We start from the raw sequence: 19,996 nt of genomic DNA, 5'->3' as shown, positions 1-19,996 counted from the left end.
GTCCTGTGCTTTTAAGTTCCACAAATACAAAGTACATTCATTTTCATAGAAACTCAGTATCATTTCTAAACCAGAAGTGGTTTTTCTTGTGCTAACAATGATATAAGAAGGAAAAGTAAAGGAGTTTTTTTTCTGCTTAAAAATATATAGTTATTTGATTTCTAGCTACATTAAAAATAAAGTATGGTTTCAAACTGGATATTGATCCCCCCACTTTTTTTTCCCCAGCACATGTTCTGTTTCTTTTAGGTCTTTAGCACTCAAGTTATTTCCTGGACATAGTAGGCTTCAGTTTTATAAAGTGCTGTTAACAATAACTTCTAAGAATACTTAAACTGTTAAACAGAGCTTTACTTTTCTTTCAGGTAGCAGTCCAGAGGTAAGCCGTTCTGCCATCCGTTTCTGAGTCCAAAAGTGCTTGCTCTCATGCTCATCTTATAGCTTGAGGAGAGGGCGCAAGGGAAGCACGTACTGAGATACTGATGCTGATACCCGTAGTTAACATTTCATTACTTCTCATAGCCCACTGGTCTTTTTTTTCTTTTTTTTTTAACTCTTGAGACCATATTTAGCTGCAAGGAGTAGTCCACTGCTGTATGGTCATGTGCCCAGTAAAAGATTACACTACAAAAGAAAGGGAGAAAAGACATACGGTAACAACTAGCAGGCTGCCACTTTAGGAAATACTGGCCTAATGGGATAAGGGAGAAACAAATCGTATTTTAGAGATTTGTAATATCTAACATTAATGCACCCAAGTAGCCACTTAGGTAAGTAGTACTTACTCTGTGCCAAGCACTCTGTAAATCAGTTTGAAAGCATTGACTCCATTCTGATAATGACCATAATGGTAAGTGCTCTTCCCCTTTTATATAGATGAGGAAACTGAAGCACTTAATTGCCCAAGTTAACACCCCTGATTATTTGTAAAGCTGGTATACTCACTAGGCTTGTTCGGTCTTCCTCTTTTATGTTCTGCTGCCCTCTCTGTACAAGGTTGCTTCTTGCAGAATTGTTCATGACTTCAAGAAATTGGAAACAAAATACATTTGAAGAGGATTGATTAAGGAATATCACACATCATTGGGTGTACTGATGTGCACACCCAGCGGATTAATAGTAAGGGATGTAGCATAATTGAAGTGCTTAGAACACTTGTGACAGGTCCAATAATGAGGACAAGAAAAATCAGTTTTTTAAAATTATGGTGCAATAATTTTAAAGTTTAGTATTTACAACCTATAGCATACCTGTTAAGAGTGCATAGTTTGGGGAGGAAAATACCCTGAAGTTAATAGGCAACAGATAATAAAATAGCTGTTAAGCTCTTGATAAGAGTAAATTTAAACTATGGCATATCAAATTGGTGGTTTTAAATATCTTGGCAATTCAGTGAGACCTTTAGTGTTGGTAGGAGTATAACAATTTTCTATAAAGTTGTCTATAAGAATTTTGACATTCTTTTTTGGTGGAATCCTAATGTTAAACTTAATTCTAAGTATTAGGAAAAGCCAGGGTAGAAAGGTAAATAGAGCTAGTGTAAAACACATGTATGCGACTCTGAAAATCTTGGTATCTGGCACATAATCAAGAGATCTCTAAGTAGTTCACTCTCCCCCAGATCACTAGGACGTTGTCAGGTTGCAGTTAAGTAACCTGACCATAAATCTGCCAGTGTAGAAGCATCATATATGAAATGTTAAGTTCTGGATAGGTTCCTTTAACTCGCTTTGTGTTCGATGGCATGGGTGTAAAAGAACACGCATAATTTTTTATATACTATTTATATAGAGGGGGACTTGATGCCTCTAACTCAGGGAGCCCTCTTTAAGGAAAATACATAATTATGAATACTAAAGTAGATGTAAAAGTGAATGGTTAGAACAAAGGAAGCAAAAATTGCAGGTTTTAAAAATTGGAAATCTCTCAAAATCACAACTACAGAGAGTTTTTATTATTTTTTAAGGATTTTAATTGTCACAGCACACAAGCAGGGGGACTGGCAGGCAGAGGGAGAAACGGGCTTCCCTGCTGAGCAAGGAGCCTGATGTGGGGCTCGATCCCAGGATCCTGGGATCATGACCTGAGCCAAAGGCAGACACTTAACGACTGAGCCACCCAGCGCCACTAAATAAAATCTTAAAAAAAAACCTGGGGGCACCTGGGTGGCTCAGTTGGTTAAGCATCTGCCTTTGGCTCAGGTCATGATTTCAGGGTCCTGGAACTGAGCCCCGCATCAGGCTCTGCTCAGCAGCAAGTCTGCTTCTCCCTCTCCCTCTGTGATCTCTCTCACTTTAAAAGAAAAAAAAAGTCTTTTGCTTAAATTGTATAACTGCCCTCGTTTTAGTGCCAGCAAACTATTTTCATTTGATGTTTGGACCTCCGCTTTTCTGTCATGGTCCTAGGGATTGGTGAGAGTATTCCTGGAAGCCATTTCTACAACAGGTCTAGCAGTAACAACCATACGTATAAGTAGATACCACTAAATCTGGTGTTCCCATCTCACCTTTCATTTAACTTATGGTCACTGTAGCACCACCCTAAATGAAGGGGAATTTAAGTGGAAAGATCTTTTAAGATATTTTACGCAAATTTTGTGAAAAGACCAGGTAAACATTGTTAGGGCCCTCTCTTGAGCAGTAAATATAATGGGCATAATAAAGCACGGAGCCAGGCATGTAGTAAGCACTCAGGAATTATCACAGGGTGTATTTTAAGTGGAAACTGGAAGGGACCTATGGCAATGGCACTCCAGTAGAGTGAAGTTGGGAGTCCTGAGACCGTGTGTGTCTCACAGTATGATTTAGGCTAGAGATTGAAAGTGGTTTCTCCAGTTCTTTGTAGTTTGGTTCTTCACTTTAGAACGTGAAGATTTTTTTTTTTTAAACAAAGTACGTCTACAAAAATTAGCTTTTGTAATCCTTACAGCAGTGGAGTTGTATTAACACTGTCACTTAACAAAGAAAACCTGGGCGCCTGGGTGGCACAGTAGGTTGGGCGACCAACTTTTAGTGTAGGGTGGTGAGATGGAGCCCCAGCCCCATGGGGCTCTGTGCTCAGCAGAGTTGGCGTGAGATTCTCCCTCTCCCTCTGCACCTCCCGCTCGTGCTCTCTCTCTCAAATAAGTAAACCTTAAAAAGGGGGGGCGGGGAGAAAAACCAAAGGGGTTAAATTACTTTCCTAGTTGCTAACAAGTATTATACTGCGGGGTGTGGGACTTCTGTGGGTCCAGTCCCGGGATATGGCTGCATTGGATCACTTTGATCTCAAGTTCCATTTTGTCTTTCTACCACACGCGGGGGTTTTCAAGAGGGGAGAAACTTGCCCAATCGACGTTTCCTTTCGGATAAAATGTGACTTTAAAAATACTGTCCAGAGAAAATAGGAGTTAACTTGCAAGGAAATAGGAAGATTTGAGTCCCCATCTTGCCGGTTACCAGCCTGTCTTACGGAGGGAAGGTGGCCGTCTAGGCCTTCCTAAACGCGAATGTTAAAGCACAACCCGCCAGGCCCCCGAACTCGAGAGGGTACTCCGGGCAGACCCAGGGGCGGCTACGTGCTTTCTGTCAGGCTATTCCGCGTGGTTGGGCCCTCGCTTCTCTGCCCCGCCCACGCATGCCCCGAGGGCCAATCAGAGCCAAGGGACTTTCCCAGGCCCGCCTTTCTCCTCTTCCAGCCCCTGCGGCCTCTACCTGGGAGACCGGGTGCCGTACGACCCGGAAGTGGTTGTTCTGGAGGAGGCGGGCCTGAGAAGGTGGGGTCTGTGACGCTCACGCCCGGGCTCTGGCGCTTCTTTCCGCCAGCTGCGACCTGAGGGAAAAGTGTTGCTAGGTCTGTGGGGAGCCGCAGCGATGGCCTCCGTGCTGTCCTACGAAAGCCTGGTGCACGCTGTGGCCGGAGCCGTGGTGAGGCGGGGTCTTCACGCCCGGGGCCACTGCGGGGTGTGGGGCTTCTGTGGGTCCAGTCCCGGGATATGGCTGGGGGATGGGGATGAGAGGGAGACGGTGGGTTGGTATCTGCAGTCGTGACTGTGGGACAGGGAGGAATGAGACGTAGGCGAGAAGGTGCTGGAACAATTTGGGGTGAGGGCCAGCACACCCTTCGCCCCTGTTTTGAGCTCTTAGAAAATATCTGGGATACAGACAGCGACGATCCCACATACCCACAGAGAGCCTGGAAGAAAATAATTGCCGTTTTCTTTGCCTTCCGAAATTTAAAGACCAATCACCTCCCTTAAAGGCCACCACAGACACAAACTTTGTTTCACTGGGCCGGAGGAAAACGTAGATGAGAAGCTGTGTTACTTAGTCACGCGCTTCCCTATAGCCAATTTTCATACTCTTGCTGCAGACAAGTGGCAGTACTTAGGGTATCTCTGGCCAATATTGGCAGAAGATACATCTTTTTTTTTTTTTTTAATCAAGATGAGAGTTGCTGTCTACCACAGGTATGGTTTACTGTGAGGTATGTGCGTGGGTCTTGGGTTTGTGGATGTCTCAGTTCCATTTGACACCACTCCCTTTTCCTTGACATTTTCCACTCTTGGCTTGGGTCACTTCCTCCTCTGGTTGTCCTCTTAACTCTGACTGCCCTTTCTCATATCCTCTCCAGCTGTCAAGATGCACCTTTAGCAGCTGGAATCACTGTGACTTCAGAGGCATATCAGAGTCATCTCCTTTTAGCCAGCAAAACTTCACTGAGAGCTCTTCTGTGCTCGCTAATCAGGGATGAACCCCAACTCTATCATTTGTTAGATAGATGGCCTGTAAATTTCATTTCCTAACCTATAAAGTAGAAATATTGAAACCTACTTCAGAGACTTGTTTTTAGAGTTAATTGACAAAGTACTTCATGGAAGTGCCTGATTGAGGAATCTTGGTTCATTTAGTTAAACCAGAACAGCCTTTCAGCCAGTACAAAGGTGGTGAAATGGAAGCTTGCTTGACATGATCTAGGATGGTCATGGGAGCCTATGTGTCTGGAGTGGAGGGAATAAAGAGGCAGAAAGGCTTCAGGGGACCAAACTATATCAGACTTTAATTCTGAGTAGGAAAGAAAGCTAGCTAACTTTTGGAGGTCTTGAGCATCCAGCAACTTGCTGATTTTTACATTTTAAACATGATCACCCTGGCTGCTCTGATGAGAGTAAACTGTAAGGGAGTAAAGGTGGAAGCAGGGAAATTGTCAGGGGGCTGTTAACGTCATCTCAGGCAAGAGATGATGGTGGCTTGGACTAGGATAGTAGTGTGGAGGTGGTTAGAAATGATCATTAACCTGGAATATAGTTATAAGATAGAGTCGCCAGGATTTGCTGGTGGGCTGGATATGGGGTATAATAGATTGAGGGTTGGTTGACTCCCCGAGTTTTTGGCTTGAGCAACTGGAGACATTTACATTTACTGAGATAATGAAGACTATAACTGAGCAGGCCTGGGAGAAAGATTAGTTTTGGATTAGTTCAGTTTGAAATGCCTAAGAGTAGTCATGAGACTAGGTAAGTGTGGACTGAGAAAAGTCTGGAAGAGTGAGTGAGCATGCCAACATTAAGAGATTTCAGAAGTGAGATAGCACCTGCAAAGGAGACTAAGGAAGGCCTATTGGGTAGGAGGAAAACTAAGAGAATGTGGTGTTCTGAAAGTCGCATGGAGAAGGGTAAAGATCAACTGGGTCAAATAAGGTAAGAAGTGAGAATTAGCCATTGGATTTATTGTTTCTCAATATGATAAATTCATTGGTTAATTGACAAGTCACATTTTGGTAAATGGTGGAGTGAATAGTTGAAGTGCATCTTGGGAAGATGGGAAGTGTTTGTTTTCCTTTCTTTCTATCAATATATGCCATTCATTCAACACCTGTAGAGTGCTTTCTATGTGCCATGTAGTGTTCTAGATGCTAGAAATATATTGGAAAACAAAGTCGTTTTATTCATGAAGAGTGCATTCAATGGGGAAGTCAGACAGTAATTGATTAAAAAAATAATTTTAGATAGTATTAAGTGCTATAAAAGAAAAGCGTCGGCAGACTTTTTCTGTAAGAAGGTAGATGGTAAATATTTTAGATTTTGTGTACAGTCTCTGGTGCAGCTACTCAGCACGGCCATGATAGTGTGAAAGTGTGACAATAAGTAAATGAATGAGTGGAGCTGAGTTCCAAAAAATCCTGTTTACAAAACCAGACAGTGGATTGGATTTGGCTCTTTGGCCATAGTTTTCTGACCCTTACTATAGAGAGTGATTGCAGGTAGAGGTAATATATTTCCATGTAACCTACAAAGACATTTCTATGTTTTTCTCTCCTTGTTGCCTATTTTTCTCTTGTTAAATTTTTTTTTTTTTTTTTTAAGATTCTGGTTATTTGAGAGAGACAGAGAGAACGAGCGGTGAGGAGGGGCAGAGGGGGGGAAGGAGAGAGAGAGAAGCAGACTCCCTGCTGAGCAGGAAGCCTGGTGTGGGCCAAATCACAGGACCTAGAGATCATGACCTGAGCCGAAGGCAGATGCTTAACCAACTGAGCCACCCAGGCGCCCTATCTCTTGTTAAAGTTATGCTTGAAATTATGCACCCTGAATTTGCTATGGTTTTTCTTTCTTCCATAAGCTGTGTTAGATTATCTAATAGATACGCTTTTTAAGAATTTTTTTTCTCAGGGCGCCTGGGTGGCTCAGTCGTTAAGGGTCTGCCTTTGGCTCAGGTCATGATCTCAGGGTCCTGGGATCGAGCCCCAATCCGGCTCCCTGCTCAGCGGGAAGCCTGCTTCTCCCTCTCTCACTCCCCTTGCTTGTGTTCCTTCTCTCGCTGTGTCTCTCTCTGTCAAATAAATAAAGTCTTAAAAAAAAAAAAAAAAAGAATTTTTTTTTTCTCATGCTTCCCCTCAGGGCAGTAATGTTCCTAGCACGTATCTGAGAAGTTGCACTGTGTTTTTGTTTTTGTTTTTTTTGAACTATTATGCTGAAGAATGTTCTCAAACTTTTTTTTGCAAACCTTTATGTTAAACCATGTAACGTAGGCCTTTCTTCTGGTTGCTACCAAAGGAAAAAAATTTCACCACAAAAATGTCACTACAGTTGATAAGAAAAATGGCATTGCTTTTAATGGTATAGTATTGTCATGGCTTATGTTTAATTAAATGTCCTGAGCACAGTGTTCAACCAAAGCTTTGAGATGATCAAGGAGTCGGCTTAGCATAGTGGTAAGAGTACTTGAGTGCCTGAGTGCCTGACTTGAGCTAGGCAGTCCGGGTGAGAATCCTGGCTCTGCCTCTCAATAGCTGCATGACTTCCGTATAAACTCCAAGCAAGGCTGCCTAGAGTAGTTGCTTCTCCCCAAAGGATTGTTGGATCATTGCTTAAGATGTTGATTTACAACCTTTTTGAGTTGACATGTTTCATGTTTGCTTATTTGCTTCCAAGTTCTACATTTTCACATCAAGTGTGGTGTTATGCACATACACACATTTAAAAATTAAAATAAACTGATTTTGAGTGTTTTGTGGCACACCTTGGAGTAACTGCAGATAATCTCAAGTATTTGAAAATTAGAATTGTACTATTTCAGGAGAATGCTATAGCTCTAATGGATGATTATTATATGATATAATTAATGGCCTCATTCATAAACATTTCTCAAAATTTTGAGTAAATTAGGTTTATAATTTTATATTTTGAGTTCTCATTAGATTAGTTTTGAAAGGTAGATTCTATTTGTAGAAATGTACATTTGTAATTAAAAGAAATTTTATTAATCTACAATTTGAAAAGTGTAATTGGTTAGAATTGCCTAAGTGGGGTTTAGACACTGAAACAGATTTTGGAATTGTAATGCTAATAATCAGGGAACTTCTTTTCTCTTTATAGTTAATTTTAATTTTTTTTTGTTTTTTAATTGCATAATTTATGTTTAGAGTAGGAGTTTGCTAGGCAAAATGAAACAGGAGGGTAATAAGAGACTTTTGGACACAAAAAGCATGGCCAGAGGTCCTCATATGTAAATCAGCATGTGGAGAACTTCAAGTTAGTTCTGACATAGCTGGTATAAAAGATGAGAGACGAGTAGAAGCCTATGTAGTTGGGGAATCTCATACTATGCAAAGAAGTTTGGGTTAAATTTTATCAGAAACAGTGTTTCTCAAAATTGGTTGTGTCTTCCTCATTGTGTTTTCTCTGTTTATATACAAATAAGCATTTACAAATAAATTTTTTGTTTATATAATTGGTATTATAGAGTTTCATATCCTGGGGTTTTTGGTGTGTTTGTTTCAGAATGTAAAGCATTTCCTCCCCGTGTATATCAATTAGGGTTCTCTGGTTGCAAGCTGGAGAAACAGACTTTGGGTGATTTAACAAAACAAAAGTTTATTGGCAGGCTCTTTGGGAGCTCCCAGGACAGGATCAGTGAGGAGGCTGATGACTTGAAGTAGGAAAGAACCAACATATTCCACTGGAGTTTTTCTCACCTCATATGGCCCGTTTTAGATTCACAGCAAAATTGAGAGTGTTGGGCACCACTAATGGAATCAGTGGATTTTGTCCCTCTACAGGATTCTGCTCAAGATTTAAAGTCATAGGAGAGTCCCTGTTAGATGTGCTCAAGGTTATGTGCCCAGTCCTTGACTGTATCAGGTGGGAATAGTGTCTCTCAAAAGAAGCCTTCCAGGACTCTTCAGCTAGTGTAGTGGAGGGTGGGCACCTCAATTTACCATCCTACCAAAATTGTACACAGTGGGAAGAAGTAAAGAAGATCAGGCTGCCCTTAGGAAGAGGGAATGATGCCATGTGGCTCAAAACATCAGAAATCCACTATATCATGTCATTAAAAAGATTTCAAAAAGTATTGTTTTTTTAATACAAAATATTCTATCATATGAGTATTCCATAATTTATTTATGGACATATACATCATTTCTAACTTTTCTCACTGGTAAACATTTAGTGCAATGTAAATGTTAATGTGGCCTCCCACACTCCGTTATGAAGATCTATGGACTTGTTTAGTTAAGTGATTTCCCTAATGTCATTCATTAGAAACAAAAACCTCGGGGCACCTGGGTGGTTCAGTAGTTAAGCGTCTGCCTTCAGCTTGGCTTAAGTCATGATCCCAGGGTCCTGGGATCGAGCCCCACATCATTGGGCTTCCTGCTCAGTGGGAAGCCTGCTTCTCCCTCTCCCACCCACCCTGCTTGTGTTCCCTCTCTTCACTGTGTATCTCTGTGTCAAATAAATAAATAAAATCTTTAAAAAAAAAAAGAAACAAAAACCTCTATTTCCAGATTCAGTTTAGTTAACTCAGATTTTAATTTGTAAAATGTCTATAACCTCACAGGGTTTTGTGAATATTAATTAAATAATATAAGTAAAACAGCTTTTATGCTATCTGACACATAAAAGGGGCTCAATAAATGGAAGCTATTAATCATTTTGTGCACAATTACGTTTTCTAATTTTCTGTGCATCCTAACGTGATTTAGTGAATTTGATGTTATATTTAATAATAGTATTTAGTACTTAGAATTCCCTAACTTCTTTTTTTTTAAAGATTTTATTTTTTTAAATAATCTCTACACCAAATGTGGGGCGCGAACTCACAACCCTGAGATCAAGAGTCGCGTACTCTACCAACTGAGCCAGCCAGGCACCCCTAGAATTACCTTACCTCTTAACCCCCTCTTACATCTGTTCACAACTCTGACCACTCAAGTGGTTAAAAGTGTGGGCTCTGAAACCAGACTGCCTGAGCTCCAACTCTGCCATTTACCATCTGTGTGACTTTGGGCATGTTTCTCAACCTCTCTTTGCCTCGGTTTCTTCATCTGTAAAAAGGGGAAAATAGTAATACCCACTTCAGGGTTGTTTCTGAGGCTTTTGGACAAGTATCTTTATTCTCACACAGAGACAGGGAAGTGGAAACAGGGATGTTAAATGACTTCCAGGGTTACCAGTGAGTTGGTTATAGGCACAGAATCCAGGTCTCCCCTCTCTGCTACTCTGTCTTCTCTCTGCTGTGCCTAGGTGCCTTCTCTTCCACGCTTCTTGTCCCATTCCTTTGTGCATTTCAAAACCAAACTCTGAATATCCTTAGATTATCAGAAAACAAGTGACAAATATTAAGTATACGCGTGTATAAAACTAGAGGCACTTGGACACTGATTGTTTATTGGGAGTATTTTAAACTACAGTTCTAGCAATTTATATGTTCAGTTCTCTTTGAAAGGGTTTTCCTTTCCACAGCTGATTCATCCAGACCCAGAGTTTAAATCTAGTTGCTCAGATTCCTCATAGAATTAACTTAGGTTGGTGTACATCTGAGGGCATTATGTTACTTTGGTTTAAACATCTCAAAAAGTGGTGATTGGAGTAAGTCTTTGTTGTATTATCTTTACTTCCTAGCCTGCTGTTTTATTTCATTTAGGCTTCTGCTAAATTATGATTGAATTATTTTGTAGCTTTTAGTCTTTAAGACTTCATTGCCTCACGACCTCCCATCCAAAATATATCTTTATTTCTTAGTAAACCTGTTTTTTTAAGACTTAATTTTTTAGAGCAGTTTTAGATTCACAGCAAAATTGAGAGGAAGGTACAGAGATTTCACTTATACCCCTAGTCCCCATACATGCACATCCCCCACCAGAGTGGTGCATTTGTTACAATTGATGAACCTGCATTGACCTATCATAATCGTCCTAAGTCCATAGTGTATAAATTTTTTTTTTTAAAGATTTTATTTATTTATTTGACAGAGAGAGACACAGCGAGAGAGGGAACACAAGCAGGGGGAGTGGGAGAGGGAGAAGCAGGCTTCCTGCCGAGCAGGGAGCCCGATGCGGGGCTCGATCCCAGGACCCTGGGATCATGACCTGAGCTGAAGGCAGACGCTTAACGACTGAGCCACCCAGGCGCCCCATCCATAGTGTATATTAGTGTATATTCACTCTTGATTTTGTACGTTGTATGGGTTTGACAATGTATAATGACATGAAACCAGCATGATAGTATCATGTGGAGTACTTTCACTGCCCTAAAAATCCTGTGTGCTCTCCCTGTTTATCCCTCCTGACCTCCTTAATAAACTTTTTGGCTAACAAGGTCACTTCATTTCAGTTCTTCTAATCTTAAAGGTTCTTATGCAGTCTTCATTGGGATTATTTTTCTAACTTTACTTGGCTTCTTTATGCTCGAGTCAGAAAAAGGTTAAAGAAAATTGTATTGCCATACATACAATGGTCTATAACTTTATTTTTAAAATAAATATGGTTTAATAGCTGCAAAGAAGTTTTGGAGTAAAACTTAATTATCCATGTCATCTTGGGTCATTTATGTTTTCTTCTGAACCTGAGTTTTCTGAGCTATAAAATGGGGACAATAACACTTCACTTACTGGGGTCTCCTGGTAACACTTGTGGAGCACCTAGTGCAGTGCCTGGAAAAGTGTAATAAGGCCATAATTTTTTTTTTTTTCAGATATATCCTTGCAAATATAGTATTTGTACTCGGTTTCAGAAATTCAAAAGAACTGAAATTTTTTCTCACCTCATATGGCCACCTCTACCCATTCACTTGTAGCAAATGATCTCACCTTTTATTCTCTAGATAAAATGGGGGCTACTGGGATGAGCTTTCTCACTTTTCCATTTTTTCTGATTACAGAGTCAATTGCAGTTGTACCCATATTTCCTATATTCTACTGGCCTCAGGAAAAACAGATGCATCCAGTCTCTGCTATCTTTGATCTTGATCCTCCCCCCTCACCCCATCCCCAAATATCTTTTAGGACTTTGTTCCATTAATTTTCACCTCTTTCCTATAGCTTTAACTTTTCTCCAGTGTTTGCTTCTCTTCAGCCCTCAAACATGCTTAGCCCTGTCCTTTCATACCAGTCTGGTCTGGAGACTGCCTTTTTCTTAGCTGCTGCTGGTTCTCCTAAGTTTACTTAAAGGATATTCTGTACCTATTGAATTTGCTTAACTATTGTATCTCTCGGTGTCTAAGTGTGAGAGTTAGCTTGATGGCTTTATCAAGGGAAAGACTTACATTAACTCTGATTAGGTGAATAACATTTTTGAATATCAATGCCTCGGTAAGTAGCTTTCAATCTTTGGAATTTCACTTGCTCAAGATCTACCGCTGGAAATGTATTTTAGTTATTTTTCTTTCTTCCTTTTTAAAATAACCCTTCTATCTGGTAATGCCATGTATTCCATCAGGAGAAACCATAAACTGATTTCAGTGGTGCTGTGACTCAGCCACCATTTCTAGACTCCTCTCTGGAAATTGACTTTGGAACTGGCATTGCATTTTTTGACTGTGTTTCACCCTTCAGTGGTGAATTAACATTTTGGAAATGGTTGACTTTGGTGACTTGGTTGGTAAGCTAACCGAAACATCATTGTACTTAAAGGCATGATAATCTGCTTCTGTATTTATGCATGTCTTTTAATGAGATACCAGTGTAGAAAGGATCTAAATTCGGATTTCTGGCTTTTTTCCTTCTTTGATTTTGTCATTTTCCTAATTTTCATTTCCAGGGTAAAATGGTAGCTATTTTATGTCTGTTTTGATTTTCTTTAGTTTACTAAATTTTATAAATTTTTCAGAGGCAAGGTATTAAGTTAGAATTTCACTTGTTAAATATCCAGGGAACATAAGCGAGTGGTGTTAGACACTTTGAAGTAATAGATTTGAAATGTGAAGTAATAGAATTTGAAATGTGAACCTGCCCTTATACAATCACCCAGTAAGCCTGGAATCCCAAAGGAATACGCTGTAGAGGTGAATGGAAAATGATCTTACTCCTCCCCAGGAATATCAGCTATCTCCAGCCTTGGCACTGAGAAATCACCACTGATATTTTGAAGCCACAAACCCTCTCTTAGATTGTAGCCTGAATTCTCACTACTTGGATCATTTGAAAACCTGAAGTGAATAATTTAACTTGGAATGATTCCAGGTTGGTGGGACCCCAGAGTGTCTGGCAGAAATACTTTCCAGAAGTACTTATCTTTAGAAGGTTTAAAAGAATGCCCAAAAATAAAATTCTAAGGGAAATAAGCAGTTCAGTCCAAACTAACTAAACTCACAGAGAAACAAGGCATTGTGAACAAGAACAGTGGCATACGACAGCAACAATCAGAAAATGGAATTTTCAGTTACAATCTTAAAAAGCTATTTAGTATGTGTAAGGAAATAAAAGAAAGACTAGAAAATATGTGTGAGGAACAAGAAACTTAAGATTGGCTGAGCATATTTGAAATTTAACCAAATAGAGTATCTAGAAATGAAAAGTAAAATAACTGAAATTTGAAAGTGGATGCATGATAGTCATGGGAATACTGAAAACTTATTTAAACAAAAATCATAGCTCTTAGGAAGATAGGACAAGAAGGCAGAGGGGAATATAACAGAGCTAAATTCTCACCTTCCATAATTTAAAACAAATAATGTCTAAAATTGATAAATCAGAAGATAACAGGATATTTTTTAATTATATAGAGATGGGTAAATATCAAAAGAAACAGCTAAAAGAAGCTATAATAATTGCCTCTGGGAGGAAGGCTGGGTAAAATGGAGAGGAGTGGGCAGGAACTACTGTATTTTGCCCTTTAATATTACATGACTTTTTTAAACTATGTGTGCATCTTTTGTTTTGATAAAATAAAAATTTAAAGCTAAAATAATTAGTGCATAGCTGTAAATTAATAATTGAAGCCAAGTGATGGATTCAAATTCAAAACATGTTTTCAATATATTAGACACAACTGAAGATGGAATTAGTGAGCGAAAGGATAGCTGACACCTAATTATCATTTGCAATGATTGTAGTCAGAAAATTGTGTTTTCTTCATTTTGCTGAGAGAAAAGAACATCTTCCTAGAATGCTATACCTGGTGAAAATCTTTAACAGATACATGAAATAGAGACATTTTTAGACCATCAAAAACAGTTTGCCACTAGCAAGATCCTCATGAGAAATTCTGAAGGATGTTCTTCATACAGAAAGCAAGTGATGCTAGATGGAAAGTATGAGATGGAAGAAAGGATGAAGAGTAGAAAAAGTAAACATTGCATTTGTCTAAATCTAAATAACTTTAACTATCAAATAATAAATTAACTGTGTTTTGTGGGCATTGAAAAAGAAGCAAAAGAAGTTAAAATTAAAGTAGGTAACAGTAGCATGAAAGTGAGTGGGAGTGAATGGAATTAAATTTCTGTTCGGGAGGAGGATAAACTTATTGAATGTTTTTAGCATTGGTAAGTTAGGAATGTATGTTGTAATTACTAGGTAGTTTGTAAAATTTTATCATGAAATAACAAAATTGAATAAACAGCAGAAGTAAGAAATTAATTAAAAAACAAAACCTCTAGTTGAAGAAAGCGGAAAAGCGCAGAGAAAGCAACATAGAGTATGTATGACACATAGCCCAAAATAAGATGGCAGCTTTAAATCCAAATACATGTTAATGAACTAAATGCTTTGGTTAAAAGAGAATGCATAGATTGTTTTTTTTTTCTTAAAGATTTTATTTATTTATTTGAGAGAGAGAGAATGAGAGAGAACACATGAGACGGGGGAGGGGAAGAGAATGAGAGAGAACACATGAGACAGAGGGAGAAGCAGACTCCCTGCCAAGCAGGGAGCCCGATGTGGGACTCGATCCAGGGACTCCAGGATCATGACCTGAGCCGAAGGCAGTCGCTTAACCAACTGAGCCACCCAGGCGCCCTAGATTGGTTTTTAAAAGGGAGAAATGCTATTTATAAAAGATGTGTCTAAAAGAAAAGGATACAGAAAGTTCAAAAATAAAAATGTGAGAAAAGACCTATCAGACAAATACTAACCAAAATAGAGCTATCAACATCAGACAAAACAGACTTTATAGTAATGGCGTCATAGAGAAAAAAGGCTCAATATGTCAGGAAAATAAAGCAGTTTTAAGTTTGTGTTCATCTAATAACAGTCTCAAAAGATTTACTTTTTTATTTTTTATTTTTTTTTAAAGATTTTATTTATTTTTTAGAGAGCGAGCGAGAAACAGCATGAGAGGGGCGAGGGTCAGAGGGAGAAGCAGGCTCCCCGCTGAGCCGGGAGCCCGATGTGGGACTCGATCCCAGGACCCTAGGATCATGACCTGAGCCGAAGGCAGACGCTTAACCATCTGAGCCACCCAGGCGCCCAAGATTTACTTTTTTAAAGATTTTGTTTATTTGAGAGAGAGAGAGAGCATGAGAGGGGGGAGGGTCAGAGGGAGAAGCAGACTCCCTGCCGAGTAATTGATAGAACAAGTTGTGAGGGGAGCTATGAAAATAAAGAATTGAATAATATATTTAACAAACTTGACCTAATAGACATATACAGAACATTGTACCAAACAACCACAGAATACACGTTCTTTTCAAGCCAAACATGGAAACGTTATCAAAAGTGACCATTTACTTGACTGTAAAGCAAAACTTAAATTTTGAAAAAGTTTTCATTCTATGAAACAAAATGAATTCTTTTTTTTTTTAAAGGAGATCCCTGAGCCAAAGGCAGATGCTTAATGACTGAGCCACCCAGGCGCCCCCACAAAATGAATTCTTAAACCACAGTGCAGGGGATCGAGCCCCACATCGGGCTCCCTGCTCAGCGGGAAGCCTGCTGTTCCCTCTCTCTCTGTCTCTCTGTCAAATAAATAAATAAAATCTTAAAAAAAAAAAACCACAGTGCAATTAAGTAGCAATCAATAACAAAAAGGTAATTAAAAAAAACGTGTGTTTGGAAATTAAATACATTTCTGAAACATCTGTGGGTTAATGAAGAAATCATAATGGAAATCAGAAAATGTTTAGAATTGAGTGATAGTGCATATTAAAACTTTTAGGTACACTGTAAAATACAAATTATCATTGAAAAAATGAAAAACTTAAGTGGAAAGATCCCATCTTCATTGATTGGAAGACAATTATTAAGATAGCAGTAGTCCCCAAAAGAATCTACAGATTTGGTGCAATCCCTATCAAAATTCCAGTTTGCTTTTTTGCAGAAATTGATAAGCTGATCCTAAAATTCATATGCAAATGAATAACCAGAATAGCCAAAACAATCTTGAAAAAACAAAGTTGACGGGTTCATATTTCCCAGTTTCAAAACTTAGTACAGAGCTACATTAATCAAGAGAGTGTGGTACTGGCATAAGGATAGATAGATCAGTGGAATAAAATTAGGAGTCCAACAAATAAATCGTCAATTTTTGTTCAATTGAGTTTTGGCAAGAATGTTAAGATATATCAATGAGGAAAGAATAGTCCCTTTAATAAATATTGCAAGAACAACTGGATAGCCACATGCAAAAGAATGAAGTTGGACCCCTACTTCACACCATACACAAAAATTAAAATGATCCACAGACCTTATGTAAGAGCTAAAACTACAAAACTCTTAGATGAAAACATAGGTATAAATCTTCATGACCTTGGATTATGCAATGGTTTCTTAGATATGACACCAAGTAATAAAAAAGAAAAAATATGGGGCGCCTGGGTGGCTCAGTTGGTTAAGCGACTGCCTTCGGCTCAGGTCATGATCCAGGAGTCCCGGGATCGAGTCCCGCATCGGGCTCCCTGCTCAGTGGGGGGGTCTGCTTCTCCCTCTGACCCTCCCCCTTCTCATGCTCTAGCTCATTCTCTCTCTCAAATAAATAAATAAAATCTTTAAAAAAAAGAAAAAATATGTAAATTGGATTTCATTCAAATTCAAAACTTTTCATGCTTCAAAGACCCCATCAAGAAAGTGATGACAACAGAATGGGAGGACATATTTATAAATCCTCTATCTGTTAAGGGTCTAGTATCCAGAACATATAAAGATTGCCTACAGCTCAATAATAGGCAAATAACCCAATTAAAAAATATACAAAGGATTTGAATAGCCATTTCTCCAATGAAGATATACAAGTGGCCAATAAATATGCGAAAAGGTGCTTAACAGTATTAATTACCAGGGAAATGCAAATCAAAACCACAATGAGATACCACTTCGCATCCACCAGGGTGACCTTAGTCAAAAGGACAGATAATAACAAGTGTTGCAAGTTTATAGGGAAGTTGGAAACTTCATAATTTGCTGGTGGGAATATAAAACTGTGCAGCCACAGTAGAAAACAGTTTGGTAGTTCCTCAAATTGTTAAACAGTTACCATATGACCCAGCAATTCCACTCCTAGAGAACTGAAAATATATTCATACAAAAATTTGTACACAAATGTTCATAGCAACTCATAAAGCAGAAAAGTGGAAACAACCCAAATCCATCAACTGATGAATGGATAAACAAAATGTGATGTGTCCATACAACAGAATATTACTCAACCATGATACAGAATGGAGTTCTGATTCTACAACATGGATGAGTCTTGAAAGGAGCCAGTCACAAAAGATCATGTATTATTTGATTCCATTTATGTGAAATATCAGAATAGGCAAATAGAGACAGAAAATTGATAAGTGGTTGCCAGGATGTGGGAGGAGGTGAGAATGGAGAGTAGCTGCTAATGGGTAGAGGTTTCTTTCTGGGGTAATAAAAATGGAGTTAGATAGTGGTGATGGTTGCACAACTATGAATATATCAAAAACTACTGAGTTGTAAAGAAAAGAACCTGTCAGACACAGGTAAAATACTTAGAAATTAGTAGCCTTTAAATCAAGTTTGGAAAAGAAGACAATGAGCTATGCATCCATCTCAAGACGTGAGATAAAAGTATCAAAATTAGCCCAAAGAAAGGAAAAGGAAGGTAATAAAACAGAAAAAAATTACTGAAATCTTTTCAGTAATTATTTGTTGAGAGTGAAGATTTGATTATAAAAACAAAACAGTATGTAATCCTATATTTTTGGTAAAATAATGATCCCACCCACCCCTAGATGGTACAATTATTGTTGCCTCAAAGGTGAGGAAATATTCTATATTTCAGTGACTCCCAAATCTACATTTCTCTCCCACAGTCTCTATCTTCAGACTAGTATCTGGCTACCTGCTGGACATCTTCAAGTAGAAGTCCTCGAGGCACTTAAAATTCAGCTAATTGAAAGCCAAAATCATCTGACCCAGAATTGCTCTTCCTGCAGTGTTTACCTACAGTTATGACCATACTGTATCCCTGGTTCTTTAAGTCAGAAAGCTGGGTGCCCTGCTTGAAGTTCCTCTTCTTCCTCTCCCCACATCTGTCTAATCAATCACTAGAATATTCCTTATTATACTTAGCAAAAAAGCCTTTGATTTGATCCCTGCTTACCCCTAAAGACATTCATTCCACTCTTGATTTTGCTGTCTGTATTCTGACAATAACAGCTTTTGATTTTCCAGAATGTTCAGCTCCCTTCCAGATTTACACTTGCTTCCCCTTTCAGCATCCTGTCATATGTTCTTTATGAGTTATCTAGTATCCCTGTCATTAAAAAAACAAGTATCTAATAAATGATTAGCTCTGAGGTGTTACTTATAGGCTACATTTGTTCTTCTTAGAGTTATTTGCTTTTTAAAGAATTTCCTGGAGAGGATAGTGGCCAGCCCAAAGGTAGTTGATGTTTTCAGTTTGCTTATGTCACGCTGGTATAATGCTAGTTGAAAGGGATATTAAGTGAATGTGTAAATAGTTGTTTGTGTTTTTTTAAGATTTTATTTATTTGAGAGAGAGAGAGAGAGCACGAGCAGGGAGGAGAGGGAGAAGTGGGCTCCCCGCTGATCAGGGAGCCCAGCAGGGGGCTTGATCCTAGAACCCTGGGATCATGACCTGAGCCTAAGGCAGAGGCTTAACCAACTGAGCCACCCAGGCACCCCAATAATATTTTGTTAACGATGTATGGTTTTCAAACTTAATGGCATGTTTATAACAGCAGTTCTCAAACTTTTTGGTCTCAGGATTTCTTTATACTCTTAAAAATTATCACAGACTCTGAAGAGCTTTTGTTTATGTGGTTGTAACTATCAGTATTTAATAGAAATTAAAATTGAGAAATCATTAACAGTTCTTTATTGTTTACAATATTAAACCTGTTACATGTTAACATATGTAACATTTAAAAAAAATCTTCCCCAAAATAATAAGAGTGACATTGTTTTATATTTTTGCAAACCTTTCTCATGTTTGACTTAAGATAGCTGGATCCTTGTATCTGCTTTTGCATCAGTCTGTTACAGTATCACATATCATGTACCCTCTGGAAAACTTCGTTACACTGCTGTGAGAAAATGAGAATGAAAAAGGCAAAAGCTGTGATAGTATTCTTACGAAAATAGTTTTAATCCTGCAGACCCCTGCAAAGGGTTTGGGGACTTTCAAGGAGACCCACACAATACTTTGAGAATCTCTTCGCTATATGCTCTTGTATTCTGATGTCTTTAAAAAGTGTATTTGCTTTTTCCCCACTTCAAAACTAAAACTAACACATGCTTGTTGTTAAAAAAAAAAAAAAGTAATTATATGGAGAGTCATAACAAGGGAAATAGGGCCACCTTTAATTCCTTTCCTCTCCTTGCCTATTCACTGTTAAGTTTTATTTATTTATTTATTTATTTTTAAAGATTTTATTTATTTATTTGACACAGAGAGAGAGGAATCACAAGTAGGCAGAGTGGCAGGGAGCAGCAGAGGGAGAAGCAGGCTCCCCGCTGAGCAAGGAGCCCGATGTGGGACTAGATCCCAGGACTCTGGGATCATGACCTGAGCCAAAGGCAGACGCTTAACGACTGAGCCACCCAGGTGCCCCCACTGTTAAGGTTTTTGTGTGTGATTTTCCCAGATTTGAGTGTGTGTATTTGTACTGTGTACACTTTGTAAGTGGAAGAGAAGAGTCAAGTTAAAACACTGAAACAAGGTTGAGAACAGGTAGAACAGTGAACAGTAGAACTAGGAGTCTGAGAGCTCTGGGTTCTAACTCCACTTCTGCCCCTCAGGCTTTGGTCAGACCTCTTCACTACCCTGGCTCAGACTCCTTAGTTCTCAGGTAAAGGGAGTCCACTGCAAGATAATT

The 19,996-nt window shown here is 38.9% G+C and overlaps 1 protein-coding gene across 1 annotated transcript in view; it reads left to right on the top strand.

The window, feature by feature from the left end:
- Nucleotides 1–3,725: 3,725 nt before the first annotated feature.
- SLC25A17 (solute carrier family 25 member 17) overlaps nt 3,726–19,996 on the top strand; it is a 43,038-nt gene continuing 26,767 nt past the window's right edge. The window contains exon 1 of the mRNA XM_006729911.3: nt 3,726–3,905. Coding sequence (XP_006729974.1) covers nt 3,852–3,905 — 54 coding nt within the window. The 5' untranslated portion in view covers nt 3,726–3,851. The remainder of the gene's footprint in view (nt 3,906–19,996) is intronic.

The sequence above is a fragment of the Leptonychotes weddellii genome, chromosome 5 (genome assembly GCF_054177405.1).
Source record: "Leptonychotes weddellii isolate Sample4059 chromosome 5, ASM5417740v2, whole genome shotgun sequence".
Lineage (NCBI taxonomy): Eukaryota > Metazoa > Chordata > Mammalia > Carnivora > Phocidae > Leptonychotes > Leptonychotes weddellii.
The sequence above is the reverse complement of the archived record's forward strand: the minus strand, read 5'-3'. Positions and strand labels throughout refer to the sequence as shown.